General features: G+C 38.4%; 1 protein-coding gene across 1 annotated transcript in view; it reads left to right on the top strand.

Annotated features, from left to right (window-relative positions):
- grm5b (glutamate receptor, metabotropic 5b) overlaps positions 1 to 14,302 on the top strand; it is a 101,424-nt gene that overhangs the window by 28,305 nt on the left and 58,817 nt on the right. The window contains exon 2 of the mRNA XM_030776654.1: positions 12,535 to 12,784. Coding sequence (XP_030632514.1) covers positions 12,535 to 12,784 — 250 coding nt within the window. The remainder of the gene's footprint in view (positions 1 to 12,534; positions 12,785 to 14,302) is intronic.

Raw genomic sequence — 14,302 nt, 5'->3', positions numbered from 1 at the left:
GTTGACATTACTTTGGTCTTGCTGTCTTGTGACGATGTAATCCAGTAGATGCCAGTGTTTAGACCAGGGGTGCATCCACGAAGTTTTGAATGTGTCTTTCATTGGGAGGATTGTGTTGAGCATTGCTGTTGAGTTTGCCTATGGCGTGATTTCCGATAATTCCTCTCCAGAGCTGGGCATTGGTTCCCACTGGGCATTGAAATCACCCATGAGGATGAGTTTGTCAGAGCGGGGGATTCTGGATAATGTAGCATCAAGGCAATTGTAGAAGGTATCCTTGGTGCTGTTGGCAGAGTGGCCGAGTGACCTTTCGTGAGTCGTTCATAAGTCGTTCACTGATGCCCTGGGAAGAGTCAGGGATGCTGCTGAGTAGTTTGTTTCTTACGCCAACATGTCCTCTGGAAGGCCCTTCCAAAAGGAGGTGTGACCATTGCCTTATCTCCGTCAATGAGTCTTCGCCTGAGAGTTGTGTCTCAGTCATTGCTGCAGTGTTGATGTTATATTTATTGAGTTATACTGACAGAGGGAGAGGTGGTATACTGACAGGGGGAGAGGTGATATACTGACAGAGGGAGAGGTGGTATACTGACAGAGGGAGAGGTGGTATACTGACAGGGGGAGAGGTGTTATACTAACAGGGGGAGAGGTGATATACTGACAGAGGGAGAGGTGGTATACTGACAGGGGGAGAGGTGGTATACTGACAGGGGGAGAGGTGATATACTGACAGGGGGAGAGGTGGTATACTGACAGGGGGAGAGGTGATATACTGACAGGGGGAGAGGTGGTATACTGACAGGGGGAGAGGTGGTATACTGACAGGGGGAGAGGTGATATACTGACAGGGGGAGAGGTGATATACTGACAGGGGGAGAGGTGGTATACTAACAGGGGGAGAGGTGATATACTGACAGGGGGAGAGGTGGTATACTGACAGGGGGAGAGGTGGTATACTGACAGGGGGAGAGGTGGTATACTGACAGGGGGAGAGGTGATATACTGACAGGGGGAGAGGTGGTATACTAACAGGGGGAGAGGTGATATACTGACAGGGGGAGAGGTGATATACTGACAGGGGGAGAGGTGATATACTGACAGGGGGAGAGGTGGTATACTGACAGGGGGAGAGGTGATATACTGACAGGGGGAGAGGTGGTATACTGACAGGGGGAGAGGTGGTATACTGACAGGGGGAGAGGTGGTATACTGACAGGGGGAGAGGTGATATACTGACAGGGGGAGAGGTGGTATACTGACAGGGGGAGAGGTGGTATACTGACAGGGGTGACTTGCGCACTCTGCTCCTCTTTTTGCCCCTGGGAGGGGCTAGCCAGCGGTGGTGGCTGAAAGCGGATGGTGGCAAGCAAGCAAGCTAGCTTGCAAACGTGCAGCATGCACTATACAACTTCTACACCACTGCACTGAGCGCATCACACACACCCAGTGTTAAGCACACGCACACACACACACACACACACACACACAGGCTGACGGAGGATCCAGATTTGAATTTGAGCTGGTGTTGGGTGTCCCTCTGACTCCGACTTTGACTTTACTCCATAAAACGGCCTGAACGGAGCTGGCAGAAAATGTGAGTTACAGGCAGACTGACTTTACCTTTAAAACCAGTACACTACTCAACATATTCACAATAAAACATGTACACTAGACATATCTTCACACTAAGACCAGTACACTATGTTTTTCTGACATGGAAGAGACTGTGTAGATAGATCAGGTAGTGAGATTGTGAGGAGGAGAGAGACACATGTTAAAAAAAAAGTGCCTAGAAAACTCTTCATGTCCTTTTAAGCACTTATCATCATCATGCATTGGTGCTGTGCATAGTGAAGATGACAATGTGCTCTTTTACCATTATGTTCCTATTGTTATGTATTTGTAATTCATACATTTCAGCTCCTTTTATGCGGTTTCATCTGCAAGTAGATGCCTTTTTTTTTAAATTAAATGTAAACTGTGGTATTTTTGCCCTAAGACAGTTGTTTGCAGTTGTTTGATAACGTAGATCATACTGAGAACATTTGTTTATGCTGAAAACTGACCTCTATTCTCAAATGTTCCACTGAACAGTAATCATCAGACTGATTCTCTGTGGTACAGTGTTCAGTGGAATGGTTACCTGGAATCATTAAAACTGAGGCTTCTGCTGTGTGTGTGTGTGTGTGTGTGTATGTGTGTGTGTGTGTGTGCGTTTGTGTGTGTACCATCTGCTGTCTGTAGCTCTTACGGTGAGACTAATTACAAGACTTTACACATTGCCACAATGACCAAGGCCAAGTGTCCAGAGCCTGCATGTGTGTGTGTGTGTGTGTGTGCCTAAAGCAGGACTGATAGTGAAAAATTCTGTGTCAGAAAATGTGTTGATTTGAGTATTGAGAAATGAGTGTTTGTGTGAGAGAGGTGAATGTTTGTGTGAGAGAAGTAAGTGTTGTGTGAGAGAGGTGAATATTTGTGTGAGAAAGAAACTGATACTAAACACTGATTCAGTGCAACTATTACTACATTACTACAACTATTACTACATTACTACACTATTACTACACTACTACACTATTACTACACCACTACAACTATTACTACATTAAGACAACTACTACTAAATTACTATATTATTACTACACTACTGCAACTATTACTACATTACTACAACTATTACTACATTACTACAACTATTACTACATTACTACAACTGTTACTACATTACCACACTATTACTACACTACTACACAATTACTACATTACTACACTATTACTACACTACGACTACTATTACTGCATTACTACACAATTACTACATTACTACACTATTACTACACTATTACTACATTACTACACTATCCCTACATTACTACACTATCACTACATTACTACAACTGTTACTACATTACCACACTATTACTACACTACTACACTATTACTACACCACTACAACTATTCCTACATTACTACAACTATTACTACATTACTACAACCGTTACTACATTACTACACTATTACTACACTATTACTACATTACTGCACTATTACTACACTACTACAACTATTACTACATTACTACACTATTACTACATTATTACTACACTATTACTACATTACTGCACTACTACTACACTACTACACTATTACTACAGTGCTGCACTATTACTACACTACTACACTATTACTACAGTACTACACTATTACTACACTACTACACTATTACTACATTACTACACTATTACTACACTACTACAACTATTACTACATTACTACACTATTACTACATTATTACTACACTATTACTACATTACTACACTATTAATACACTACTACAACTATTGCTACATTACTACACCATTACTACACTACTACAACTATTACTGCATTACTACACTATCACCACATTACTACAACTATTACTACATTACTACACTATTACTACACTACTACAACTATTACTACATTACTACAACTATTACTACAACTGACGGACTCATTTGTTATCTTCACAGTGGCTCACTAACATAGTTCTCTCTCACACACACACACACAAACACATGCACACACACACACACACACACACACACACACACACACACACACACACATCTGTTAGAGGTGTTGTTTGTCTGTCTCTTGATTTTTAAGACAAAATGTGAATCTACTTTACTAAGTCAGTTACACATAATATGCTCATTTAATAACAACATGTAAAGAATGGAAAACATCGTTTATGTAAAAATTCCCTGTCCTAATGATGTCATCCAATTACAATACTCAGCACTGGACAAACATTAGTCTACAGACTGCACAAATAGATAGATGGATACATAGATAGATAGATAGACAGATAGACAGACAGATAGATAGATAGATAGACAGACAGACAGACAGACAGATAGACAGATAGATAGATGGATAGATAGATAGACAGATAGATAGATAGATAGATAGATAGATAGACAGACAGACAGACAGACAGACAGACAGATAGATAGATAGATAGATAGATAGATAGATAGACAGACAGACAGGCAGATGAAGTGTCAAGAGAGGATGTCGGATATATCACTGTACAGAGTAATGAATGTTTACGAGTAACAGAAATCATAAACAAACAAACAAACAAACAAACAAGCTCCTGAATCAGTGGTTCAGAAAGAGGGACTTTGATCAGATGAAGGATATGATGAGCTGACATTTAGAGAGCTGTAGACTTTATAGATGAAGAGTATGATGAGCTGACATTTAGAGAGCTGTAGACTTTATAGATGAAGAGTATGTTGAGCTGACATTTAGAGAGCTGTAGACTTTATAAATGAAGGGTATGTTGAGCAGACATTTAGAGAGCTGTAGACTTATAGATGAAGAGTATGTTGAGCTGACATTTAGAGAGCTGTAGACTTTATAGATGAAGAGTATGATGAGCTGACATTTAGAGAGCTGTAGACTTTATAGATGAAGAGTATGTTGAGCTGACATTTAGAGAGCTGTAGACTTTATAAATGAAGGGTATGTTGAGCAGACATTTAGAGAGCTGTAGACTTATAGATGAAGAGTATGTTGAGCTGACATTTAGAGAGCTGTAGACTTATAGATGAAGAGTATGTTGAGCAGACATTTAGAGAACTGTAGACTTACAGATGAAGAGTATGATGAGCTGACATTTAGAGAGCTGTAGACTTTATAGATGAAGAGTATGTTGAGCTGACATTTAGAGAGCTGTAGACTTACAGATGAAGAGTATGTTGAGCTGACATTTAGAGAGCTGTAGACTTTATAGATGAAGAGTATGATGAGCTGACATTTAGAGAGCTGTAGACTTTATAGATGAAGAGTATGATGAGCTGACATTTAGAGAGCTGTAGACTTTATAGATGAAGAGTATGTTGAGCTGACATTTAGAGAGCTGTAGACTTATAGATGAAGAGTATGATGAGCTGACATTTAGAGAGCTGTAGACTTTATAGATGAAGGGTATGATGAGCTGACATTTAGACAGCTGTAGACTTTATAGATGAAGAGTATGATGAGCTGACATTTAGAGAGCTGTAGACTTTATAGATGAAGAGTATGATGAGCTGACATTTAGAGAGCTGTAGACTTACAGATGAAGAGTATGTTGAGCTGACATTTAGAGAGCTGTAGACTTATAGATGAAGAGTATGATGAGCTGACATTTAGAGAGCTGTAGACTTTATAGATGAAGAGTATGATGAGCTGACATTTAGAGAGCTGTAGACTTTATAGATGAAGGGTATGATGAGCTGACATTTAGACAGCTGTAGACTTTATAGATGAAGAGTATGATGAGCTGACATTTAGAGAGCTGTAGACTTTATAGATGAAGAGTATGATGAGCTGACATTTAGAGAGCTGTAGACTTTATAGATGAAGAGTATGATGAGCTGACATTTAGAGAGCTGTAGACTTTATAGATGAAGGGTATGTTGAGCAGACATTTAGAGAGCTGTAGACTTTATAGATGAAGAGTATGATGAGCTGACATTTAGAGAGCTGTAGACTTTATAGATGAAGAGTATGATGAGCTGACATTTAGAGAGCTGTAGACTTTATAGATGAAGAGTATGATGAGCTGACATTTAGAGAGCTGTAGACTTATAGATGAAGAGTATGTTGAGCTGACATTTAGAGAGCTGTAGACTTATAGATGAAGAGTATGATGAGCTGACATTTAGAGAGCTGTAGACTTTATAGATGAAGAGTATGATGAGCTGACATTTAGAGAGCTGTAGACTTTATAGATGAAGGGTATGTTGAGCAGACATTTAGAGAGCTGTAGACTTTATAGATGAAGAGTATGATGAGCTGACATTTAGAGAGCTGTAGACTTTATAGATGAAGAGTATGATGAGCTGACATTTAGAGAGCTGTAGACTTTATAGATGAAGAGTATGATGAGCTGACATTTAGAGAGCTGTAGACTTTATAGATGAAGAGTATGATGAGCTGACATTTAGAGAGCTGTAGACTTTATAGATGAAGAGTATGATGAGCTGACATTTAGAGAGCTGTAGACTTTATAGATGAAGAGTATGTTGAGCTGACATTTAGAGAGCTGTAGACTTATAGATGAAGAGTATGATGAGCTGACATTTAGAGAGCTGTAGACTTATAGATGAAGAGTATGATGAGCTGACATTTAGAGAGCTGTAGACTTACAGATGAAGAGTATGTTGAGCTGACATTTAGAGAGCTGTAGACTTTATAGATGAAGAGTATGATGAGCTGACATTTAGAGAGCTGTAGACTTTATAGATGAAGGGTATGATGAGCTGACATTTAGAGAGCTGTAGACTTATAGATGAAGAGTATGATGAGCTGACATTTAGAGAGCTGTAGACTTTATAGATGAAGAGTATGTTGAGCTGACATTTAGAGAGCTGTAGACTTTATAGATGAAGAGTATGATGAGCTGACATTTAGAGAGCTGTAGACTTTATAGATGAAGAGTATGATGAGCTGACATTTAGAGAGCTGTAGACTTTATAGATGAAGAGTATGATGAGCTGACATTTAGAGAGCTGTAGACTTTATAGATGAAGAGTATGTTGAGCTGACATTTAGAGAGCTGTAGACTTTATAGATGAAGAGTATGATGAGCTGACATTTAGAGAGCTGTAGACTTTATAGATGAAGAGTATGATGAGCTGACATTTAGAGAGCTGTAGACTTTATAGATGAAGAGTATGTTGAGCTGACATTTAGAGAGCTGTAGACTTATAGATGAAGAGTATGATGAGCTGACATTTAGAGAGCTGTAGACTTTATAGATGAAGAGTATGATGAGCTGACATTTAGAGAGCTGTAGACTTTATAGATGAAGAGTATGATGAGCTGACATTTAGAGAGCTGTAGACTTTATAGATGAAGAGTATGATGAGCTGACATTTAGAGAGCTGTAGACTTTATAGATGAAGAGTATGATGAGCTGACATTTAGAGAGCTGTAGACTTTATAGATGTAGGGTATGATGAGCTGACATTTAGAGAGCTGTAGACTTTATAGATGAAGAGTATGATGAGCTGACATTTAGAGAGCTGTAGACTTTATAGATGAAGAGTATGATGAGCTGACATTTAGAGAGCTGTAGACTTATAGATGAAGAGTATGATGAGCTGACATTTAGAGAGCTGTAGACTTATAGATGAAGAGTATGTTGAGCTGACATTTAGAGAGCTGTAGACTTATAGATGAAGAGTATGTTGAGCTGACATTTAGAGAGCTGTAGACTTTATAGATGAAGAGTATGATGAGCTGACATTTAGAGAGCTGTAGACTTTATAGATGAAGAGTATGATGAGCTGACATTTAGAGAGCTGTAGACTTTATAGATGAAGAGTATGATGAGCTGACATTTAGAGAGCTGTAGACTTTATAGATGAAGAGTATGATGAGCTGACATTTAGAGAGCTGTAGACTTTATAGATGAAGAGTATGATGAGCTGACATTTAGAGAGCTGTAGACTTTATAGATGAAGAGTATGATGAGCTGACATTTAGAGAGCTGTAGAATTATAGATGAAGAGTATGTTGAGCTGACATTTAGAGAGCTGTAGACTTATAGATGAAAAGTATGTTGAGCAGACATTTAGAGAGCTGTAGACTTTATAGATGAAGGATATGTTGAGCTGACATTTAGAGAGCTGTAGACTTATAGATGAAGAGTATGTTGAGCAGACATTTAGAGAGCTGTAGACTTACAGATGAAGAGTATGATGAGCTGACATTTAGAGAGCTGTAGACTTTATAGATGAAGAGTATGTTGAGCTGACATTTAGAGAGCTGTAGACTTACAGATGAAGAGTATGTTGAGCTGACATTTAGAGAGCTGTAGACTTTATAGATGAAGAGTATGTTGAGCTGACATTTAGAGAGCTGTAGACTTTATAGATGAAGGGTATGTTGAGCTGACATTTAGAGAGCTGTAGACTTTATAGATGAAGAGTATGATGAGCTGACATTTAGAGAGCTGTAGACTTTATAGATGAAGGATATGTTGAGCTGACATTTAGAGAGCTGTAGACTTACAGATGAAGAGTACGATGAGCTGACATTTAGAGAGCTGTAGACTTTATAGATGAAGAGTATGTTGAGCTGACATTTAGAGAGCTGTAGACTTTATAGATGAAGAGTATGTTGAGCTGACATTGAGAGAGCTGTAGACTTTATAGATGAAGAGTATGTTGAGCTGACATTTAGAGAGCTGTAGACTTTATAGATGAAGAGTATGTTGAGCTGACATTGAGAGAGCTGTAGACTTTATAGATGAAGAGTATGTTGAGCAGACATTTAAAGAGCTGTAGACTTTATAGATGAAGGATATGTTGAGCAGACATTTAGAGAGCTGTAGACTTATAGATGAAGAGTATGATGAGCTGACATTTAGAGAGCTGTAGACTTACAGATGAAGAGTATGATGAGCTGACATTTAGAGAGCTGTAGACTTTATAGATGAAGAGTATGTTGAGCTGACATTTAGAGAGCTGTAGACTTACAGATGAAGAGTATGTTGAGCAGACATTTAGAGAGCTGTAGACTTACAGATGAAGAGTATGTTGAGCAGACATTTAGAGAGCTGTAGACTTACAGATGAAGGATATGTTGAGCTGACATTTAGAGAGCTGTAGACTTACAGATGAAGGATATGTTGAGCTGACATTTAGAGAGCTGTAGACTTTATAGATGAAGGATATGTTGAGCTGACATTTAGAGAGCTGTAGACTTACAGATGAAGAGTATGATGAGCTGACATTTAGAGAGCTGTAGACTTTATAGATGAAGAGTATGATGAGCTGACATTTAGAGAGCTGTAGACTTTATAGATGAAGAGTATGATGAGCTGACATTTAGAGAGCTGTAGACTTTATAGATGAAGAGTATGATGAGCTGACATTTAGAGAGCTGTAGAATTATAGATGAAGAGTATGTTGAGCTGACATTTAGAGAGCTGTAGACTTATAGATGAAAAGTATGTTGAGCAGACATTTAGAGAGCTGTAGACTTTATAGATGAAGGATATGTTGAGCTGACATTTAGAGAGCTGTAGACTTATAGATGAAGAGTATGTTGAGCAGACATTTAGAGAGCTGTAGACTTACAGATGAAGAGTATGATGAGCTGACATTTAGAGAGCTGTAGACTTTATAGATGAAGAGTATGTTGAGCTGACATTTAGAGAGCTGTAGACTTACAGATGAAGAGTATGTTGAGCTGACATTTAGAGAGCTGTAGACTTTATAGATGAAGAGTATGTTGAGCTGACATTTAGAGAGCTGTAGACTTTATAGATGAAGGGTATGTTGAGCTGACATTTAGAGAGCTGTAGACTTTATAGATGAAGAGTATGATGAGCTGACATTTAGAGAGCTGTAGACTTTATAGATGAAGGATATGTTGAGCTGACATTTAGAGAGCTGTAGACTTACAGATGAAGAGTATGATGAGCTGACATTTAGAGAGCTGTAGACTTTATAGATGAAGAGTATGTTGAGCTGACATTTAGAGAGCTGTAGACTTTATAGATGAAGAGTATGTTGAGCTGACATTGAGAGAGCTGTAGACTTTATAGATGAAGAGTATGTTGAGCTGACATTTAGAGAGCTGTAGACTTTATAGATGAAGAGTATGTTGAGCTGACATTGAGAGAGCTGTAGACTTTATAGATGAAGAGTATGTTGAGCAGACATTTAAAGAGCTGTAGACTTTATAGATGAAGGATATGTTGAGCAGACATTTAGAGAGCTGTAGACTTATAGATGAAGAGTATGATGAGCTGACATTTAGAGAGCTGTAGACTTACAGATGAAGAGTATGATGAGCTGACATTTAGAGAGCTGTAGACTTTATAGATGAAGAGTATGTTGAGCTGACATTTAGAGAGCTGTAGACTTACAGATGAAGAGTATGTTGAGCAGACATTTAGAGAGCTGTAGACTTACAGATGAAGAGTATGTTGAGCAGACATTTAGAGAGCTGTAGACTTACAGATGAAGGATATGTTGAGCTGACATTTAGAGAGCTGTAGACTTTATAGATGAAGGATATGTTGAGCTGACATTTAGAGAGCTGTAGACTTACAGATGAAGAGTATGATGAGCTGACATTTAGAGAGCTGTAGACTTATAGATGAAGAGTATGATGAGCTGACATTTAGAGAGCTGTAGACTTTATAGATGAAGAGTATGATGAGCTGACATTTAGAGAGCTGTAGACTTTATAGATGAAGAGTATGATGAGCAGACATTTAGAGAGCTGTAGACTTTATAGATGAAGGGTATGATGAGCAGACATTTAGAGAGCTGTAGACTTTATAGATGAAGGATATGTTGAGCTGACATTTAGAGAGCTGTAGACTTATAGATGAAGAGTATGTTGAGCTGACATTTAGAGAGCTGTAGACTTATAGATGAAGGATATGTTGAGCTGACATTTAGAGAGCTGTAGACTTATAGATGAAGAGTATGTTGAGCTGACATTTAGAGAGCTGTAGACTTTATAGATGAAGAGTATGTTGAGCTGACATTTAGAGAGCTGTAGACTTATAGGTGAAGAGTATGTTGAGCTGACATTTAGAGAGCTGTAGACTTATAGATGAAGAGTATGTTGAGCTGACATTTAGAGAGCTGTAGACTTTATAGATGAAGGATATGTTGAGCTGACATTTAGAGAGCTGTAGACTTTATAGATGAAGGATATGTTGAGCTGACATTTAGAGAGCTGTAGACTTTATAGATGAAGAGTATGTTGAGCTGATATTTAGAGAGCTGTAGACTTACAGATGAAGAGTATGTTGAGCAGACATTTAGAGAGCTGTAGACTTACAGATGAAGGATATGTTGAGCTGACATTTAGAGAGCTGTAGACTTTATAGATGAAGAGTATGTTGAGCTGACATTTAGAGAGCTGTAGACTTATAGATGAAGAGTATGTTGAGCTGACATTTAGAGAGCTGTAGACTTTATAGATGAAGGATATGTTGAGCTGACATTTAGAGAGCTGTAGACTTTATAGATGAAGGATATATTCAGCTGACATTTAGAGAGCTGTAGACTTTATAGATGAAGAGTATGTTGAGCTGACATTTAGAGAGCTGTAGACTTATAGATGAAGAGTATGATGAGCTGACATTTAGAGAGCTGTAGACTTACAGATGAAGGGTATGATGAGCTGACATTTAGAGAGCTGTAGACTTTATAGATGAAGGGTATGTTGAGCTGACATTTAGAGAGCTGTAGACTTATAGATGAAGGATATGTTGAGCTGACATTTAGAGAGCTGTAGACTTATAGATGAAGAGTATGTTGAGCTGACATTTAGAGAGCTGTAGACCTATAGATGAAGGATATGTTGAGCAGACATTTAGAGAGCTGTAGCCTTTATAGATGTTCATAAATTGATGTTCATAAATTGATGAGGAGCAGATGGAGGAACAGGGAGAGACCCCCGCTTAGCATTTAGAATTGTTTGGAAGTTTAGCATACAAACACTGACCTGTGGAAGAATGTGACTGACCTTCCACTTCATGAAAATATATTGCTGAATAAAAACACTGCTACAGTTTCATTCACAACAACATCAGTTTGATTCAGCTGTACTTCTTATAGCAAAGGTGTAGGGAGAATTTCTTTTCATATATTGCTAAACATATGAGCATGAGTTGGCAGGACAACTATTCACAGATAGCTCACATGATCACACACTCACATAATGACATACTCACATAATGACATACTCACATAATCACATACTCACATGATCACACACTCACATAATGACATACTCACATAATCACACTCACATAATCACATACTCACATGATCCCATACTCACATAATCACATACTCACATACTCACAGGATCATATAATCACATAATCATATACTCACATTCTCACATAATCACATGATCACATACTCACATAATCATATACTCTCATACTCACATAATCACATTCTCACATGATCACATACTCACATAATCACATAATCATATACTCACATGATCGCATACTCACATAATCACATACTCACATGATCACATACTCACATAATCATATACTCACATTCTCACATAATCACATGATCACATACTCACATAATCATATACTCTCATACTCACATTCTCACATAATCACATGATCACATACTCACATAATCATATACTCTCATACTCATATAATCACATACTCACATAATCACATAATCACATACTCACATTCTCACATAATCACATGATCACATACTCACATAATCATATACTCTCATACTCATATAATCACATACTCACATAATCACATAATCACATACTCACATGATCACATACTCACATGATCACATACTCACATGATCACATACTCACATGATCACATACTCACATAATCACATTCTCACATGATCACATAATCACACACTCACACACAGAAATAAAGAACAGATCAGGGGGATTTCTTACATTAAATGTGTGTGTGTGTGTGTGTCTGTGTGTGATTTCTCTCTCTCTTGGGTCTCTTAGGGAACTATGGCGAGAGTGGCATGGAGGCGTTTAAGGAGATGGCGGCGAAAGAGGGCATCTGCATTGCTCACTCTGATAAGATCTGGAGTAACGCTGGAGAGCAGAACTTTGACCGCCTGCTTTTGAAGCTGCGCATCCATCTGCCTAAGGCTCGTGTGGTTGCCTGCTTCTGCGAGGGCATGACGGTGCGTGGGATCCTCATGGCCATGAGGCGACAGAACCTGGTGGGAGAGTTCCTATTGGTGGGCAGGTCAGTGAGAGACATGTCACATGAATGGAAAGGAAGAAGGACTTTATTATCGTCATTCTTGCCATAGCCATCATCATCATCATCATCATCATTACGCTCACAGGGCCACCATCAGCATCTTCATCATAATCATCATCATCATCATAATCATCAAGAATAACACCGACTTCATCATCATCATCATCATCATCAAGAACAACATCATCATCATCATCATCATCATCATCATTACGCTCACAGGGCCACCATCAGCATCTTCATCATAATCATCATCATCATCATAATCATCAAGAATAACATCGACTTCATCATCATCATCATCATCATCAAGAACAACATCATCATCATCATCATCATCATCATCATCATTACGCTCACAGGGCCACCATCAGCATCTTCATCATAATCATCATCATCATCATCATAATCATCAAGAATAACATCGACTTCATCATCATCATCATCATCATCATTACGCTCACAGGGCCACCATCAGCATCATCATCATAATCATCATCATCATCATCATCATCAACTTCTTCATCATCACTGTCATCATGTAATCAGAGAGTGTTAGTGTTGGGGTCATACAGTGTCAGGGTTACACACACACACACACACACACACACACACACACACACTTCCCCCCCTTTTTTTAAATGAAAAATTACTCTTCCTCAGCCCCCTGAGATAGAGCAGCAGAACATAAAAATGGTTTGTTATCTTGTTATCTGTTTGGTTATCTTAAAGTGCATGTACTGCAACATGTGGTTCTCTAAAAGCACATATACTGGGATTGTCAATGTGTAGGACACTTCAGCAATCTGTGGGGTGTGGTGGGGATGACTTTAATGTGTTGTTGGTTTTTTACTAATGACAAATGTACTATCAGCAGTTAATATCGAAAACTGTGATGATTAGTGGTCAGTATCGAAAAGCGTGATGTTTAGTGGTTAGTACTGATGACTGTGATGATTAGTGGTTAGTACTGATGACTGTGATGATTAGTGGTTATTAGTGATGACTGTGATGATTAGTGGTTAGTACTGATGACTGTGATGATTAGTGGTTAGTACTGAGGACTGTGATGATTAGTGGTTAGTACTGATGACTGTGATGATTAGTGATTATTAGTGATGACTGTGATGATTAGTGGTTAGTACTGATGACTGTGATGATTAGTGATTATTAGTGATGACTGTGATGTTTAGTGGTTAGTACTGATGACTGTGATGTTTAGTGGTTAGTACTGATGACTGTGATGATTAGTGGTTAGTACTGAGGACTGTGATGATTAGTGGTTAGTACTGATGACTGTGATGTTTAGTGATTATTAGTGATGACTGTGATGTTTAGTGGTTATTAGTGATGACTGGGATGATTAGTGGTTATTACTGATGACTGTGATGTTTAGTGATTATTAGTGATGACTGTGATGATTAGTGGTTAGTACTGATGACTGTGATGTTTAGTGGTTAGTACTGATGACTGTGATGATTAGTGGTTAGTACTGATGAC

Source organism: Chanos chanos, chromosome 6 (genome assembly GCF_902362185.1).
Source record: "Chanos chanos chromosome 6, fChaCha1.1, whole genome shotgun sequence".
Taxonomy (NCBI): domain Eukaryota; kingdom Metazoa; phylum Chordata; class Actinopteri; order Gonorynchiformes; family Chanidae; genus Chanos; species Chanos chanos.
Note: the sequence above shows the minus strand (reverse complement) of the source record. Positions and strands in the feature narration are given on the sequence as shown.